Genomic DNA, 3,521 nt, shown 5'->3' on the forward strand with positions numbered 1-3,521 from the left:
CAGAGGGCAAGAGCTGAGGCTCCAAATCCATTCATATGCTCAATGTAATGTCATTTAAACATATGTGCATAGACCAAAGCTTCCATTTTGATGAATTAATATATTGACATAAGTACACAACTATGTTTGTAACTCTCTGTATAGCTTTGCTTCCTACATATTTCCTGTTTCCTTTTATCTAACCCACCATTCTGCTCACCCTTCTGCTTCCTCTTAGTCATTCCTCTCAGCTAGATTGCTATCACTTCAACACAACCAGGACCTCTGCATTCTTCTAGTTGTTGATTTTAATTTCCTAATTATTCCCCTGTCTATGGCATTGGCTTATGTCTCCATTTTCTCACCAACTATTCCAAAAGTCCCTGCAGAAAAATTGGGTCCCATTGCTTTCTCCTCAGGCTTGCTTCACATGACTATCTTATATAGGTAAGCATAACAACAATAACTGAGACAAAACAAAAAGAAAACAATAGATTGAATAAAGAGAAAAATTAAACTAGCAAAAAACCTGGCATAACTAATGCCAGCTCTGTCTGTCTGAATTTCATTATTCTCTCCTCACTGGTCTTGGAGGTTCTGAACACTGTCCCTCCTAGCCTGATTTCTATTTTGGGGGCTCCTCAGAGACTTTGGACTTTTCCTTGCTCCTGTTGCTGATCTGCTATGTTCCCTTCTTGGTTTGCCCCACTGGGGGGTGGGGGATGGGTTAAGGTCATGGGGGCTGAGTCAAAATTGACTCCATGGCACCTGAAACTATTGTTTGTTGTGTGGTATAATAACATTAGACAAAGCTAACATGGTTTATCTGTCATTGAATTCTGTGGATATTCTGCCCATTAAGTAAATTCTGCCTCACTGATCCTAGAGGGGGAGTCCTTGTCTGTGATGTTTACAGGATCTTATTACCAAGTGTTTTCCTTTTATGGAGTTTTTGAAAGTTAGAGCAAGTACCTTTGGCTTATTCATCTAGCAGGTAAACACCCAGCAAACCAGGCTCGCATGAACATTATATTTAACAGAAAATATATGTAAATAATTTTTAAAATAAGATACAAGTTTATAGCAGTGAAGTCATAGGAGTCAAGACATGAGTATTATTTACAGGAAAAACAAATCAAGTATGTGCTACTATTTCATCGCAAGCACATAAATAAGAGGATTGTTAATTATAATCAAAGCCAAAGTTTGAGAGTGAGTAAAACATTATCTTTTAACCATTGTCAGCTCCTGCAATTTAAGTAGGAATGTGGTGAAATTATGAGAGTTTTCCTGAAAGAAGTGAATGTTCTTCTGATAACTCGCCTTAGAGCCTCTTTTATCTGCTTGTTTCTAAGAGTATAGATGACAGGATTCAAGAAAGGAGGAACTATACAATAGAACACAGAAATGATCATGTCCTCGGACAGAGGGGAGTTAGAGCTTGGCTTCAGATACACAGCAGCACCAGAGCCCAGGAAAATTATGACAATGAGGATGTGCGGGATACAGGTGGAAAAGGCCTTTCTTCGTTCTCCTGTCGTTGGAAACTTGAGCACAGTAGAAAATATGTGAACATAAGACATGGTGATGAAGGAAAAGAAGCCACCACCTACTATAGTTGCAGAGACAAAAATTATAATTTCATTAGTTAAGGTGTCAGAGCAGGAGAGCTTCAGCAGAGAGGGGATATCACAGAAAAACTGATGAACCACATTAGAATGACAGAAGGACAAATGGAATGTGTTCCCAGTGTGCACACCTGCGTAGACCACACCACTGAGCACAGAGCCCAGCGTCATTTGGACACAGACACGAGGGGTCATGATCACATGGTAGTGGAGGGGCTGGCAGATGGCGACATAGCGGTCACGGGCCATGATGGTGAGCAGCAGAAATTCTGTATAAACACATAACAGCACAAAGAAAATCTGAGCTGCACATCCAACCACGGAAATCACCCTGTTGTTTAGCAGGAAGATGACACATGCCTTAGGTACAGTCACAGAAATGTAACACATGTCCAAGACAGATAGATTCAGAAGAAAGAAATACATTGGGGTATGAAGTCTTTGGTCAACAATGATTACTGTGACAATGAGAAGATTTCCTGTGAGAGTAGCCAAGTACATTAGTAAAAATAACATTGTGTGCACGACTCTCAACTCCCACACATCAGAGAATCCTGAGAGTAGAAATTCAGACACTGTGGTAGAGTTTGGCATTTTGGTATAATTTCTTTAAAATTTTGAGAGCACAGTTAAAAAAATTCCTATAAAATAAAAAAATAACAAGAATCAAATGAGGAAAGGTACATTGATCCACATTTCTCCATTATTTTTTCTATATCTGGCATTTCTAAGTAAACATCCCTGAATATTCACCTTCACTCCTATAGTACTTCTCCTGGTGTAAATCATTTCTGAGTGGCAGCAAAATAAATTGTGCTCAGGTTGGTTTTGACTCCTATCAGTGATGTATATGTAATATTGGGAGTCAAAGATCTAAAGCTTGCCTGGAAAATTTATTGCATTAGCATAGGGCATTTCCTTTTATGTGTATTATTAATACCATTTTATCAGAATATCTCAATTTTAATAAGTTGTTTTATTTCACTTTCTCCCTATTGAGGAAAAAATATTAATTTTTATCTCTGTTTCCACCTCCATTTCCCACATTTATTTTTCTATTTGGAAAGTCACCTGCAGAATTATCCTTTCTGATAATCTTTTTCTGTTGGCAATATGTATTTGTTTATATTAATAGCTAAGAAGGTATGGTTTTATTTAGACATCTCATTTTGTCTATATGCACTTTCATATAATATTTTATTACATTTTGCAGCATAATTTTTTCCATATTTACCCTAGATAGCATAGGTAACCAAGTGATTCATCATTCCACCAACTTTCATATAATTAAGCTGTCATATGTAGTTTACATTATTCACATATTCTACAATATAATTCTCATTGTAATTTTGCAAATTATAAAATTATATACAAAAGTTAAAATGAAATAACTGTATGATGAAAAGACCGAATACATGAGTCTGTTAATTACTGCCTTGGTGTCAGTGCCCACTCTCAACGCCTCAAGAGAGCAGTGTGGAACTGCACCTGCGGGGTTCTGAGATTGGAGCTTTTTGTGAGAGTAGAAGGTCCCACTTTTGTCCCATGGAGCATCTGGTGGCTTTGAACTTTTAATCTTTTGGATTCAGTGAAATGTGCAACTACATCCATTGTTGTTGCCAAGTGTCATTGGAATGGCTTGAGCCATAGGGACCCTAAGCACAACAGAACGGAATATTACCTGGTTTGGCACCATCCTCACATCCTACTTTTTGCCCATTGGTGCTGCTACAGTGAAGCAAATCAATAGTACTGACTGCATTCTAATAAATAAACTAAAAGCAAATATAAATCACAACACTCTGCTCTTTTAAAATGTGATTACTTGTTTTGAAAGGGAACATGACAATAGAAAATATCCTGAAATGGTGTGGGTAGAGTTTGAAAAGTTTAAAATATTTCTTTCTCTGTACA

At 37.4% G+C, this 3,521-nt stretch overlaps 1 protein-coding gene across 1 annotated transcript; it reads right to left on the reverse strand.

Moving 5' to 3' along the window:
* Positions 1-1,220: 1,220 nt before the first annotated feature.
* Positions 1,221-2,201, reverse strand: LOC142440363 (olfactory receptor 14C36-like). The gene has a single exon (XM_075542822.1). It carries the CDS (start codon positions 2,199-2,201, stop codon positions 1,221-1,223), a length of 981 nt encoding a protein of 326 aa, XP_075398937.1.
* Between the last annotated feature and the right edge of the window lie 1,320 nt (positions 2,202-3,521).

Source organism: Tenrec ecaudatus, chromosome 2 (genome assembly GCF_050624435.1).
Source record: "Tenrec ecaudatus isolate mTenEca1 chromosome 2, mTenEca1.hap1, whole genome shotgun sequence".
NCBI classification, from domain to species: domain Eukaryota; kingdom Metazoa; phylum Chordata; class Mammalia; order Afrosoricida; family Tenrecidae; genus Tenrec; species Tenrec ecaudatus.

What these genes read in the sequence shown, in the direction of transcription:
- LOC142440363 (XM_075542822.1), bottom strand. Translation starts at nt 2,201, where the DNA reads ATGCCAAACTCTACCACAGTGTCTGAATTTCTACTCTCAGGATTCTCT.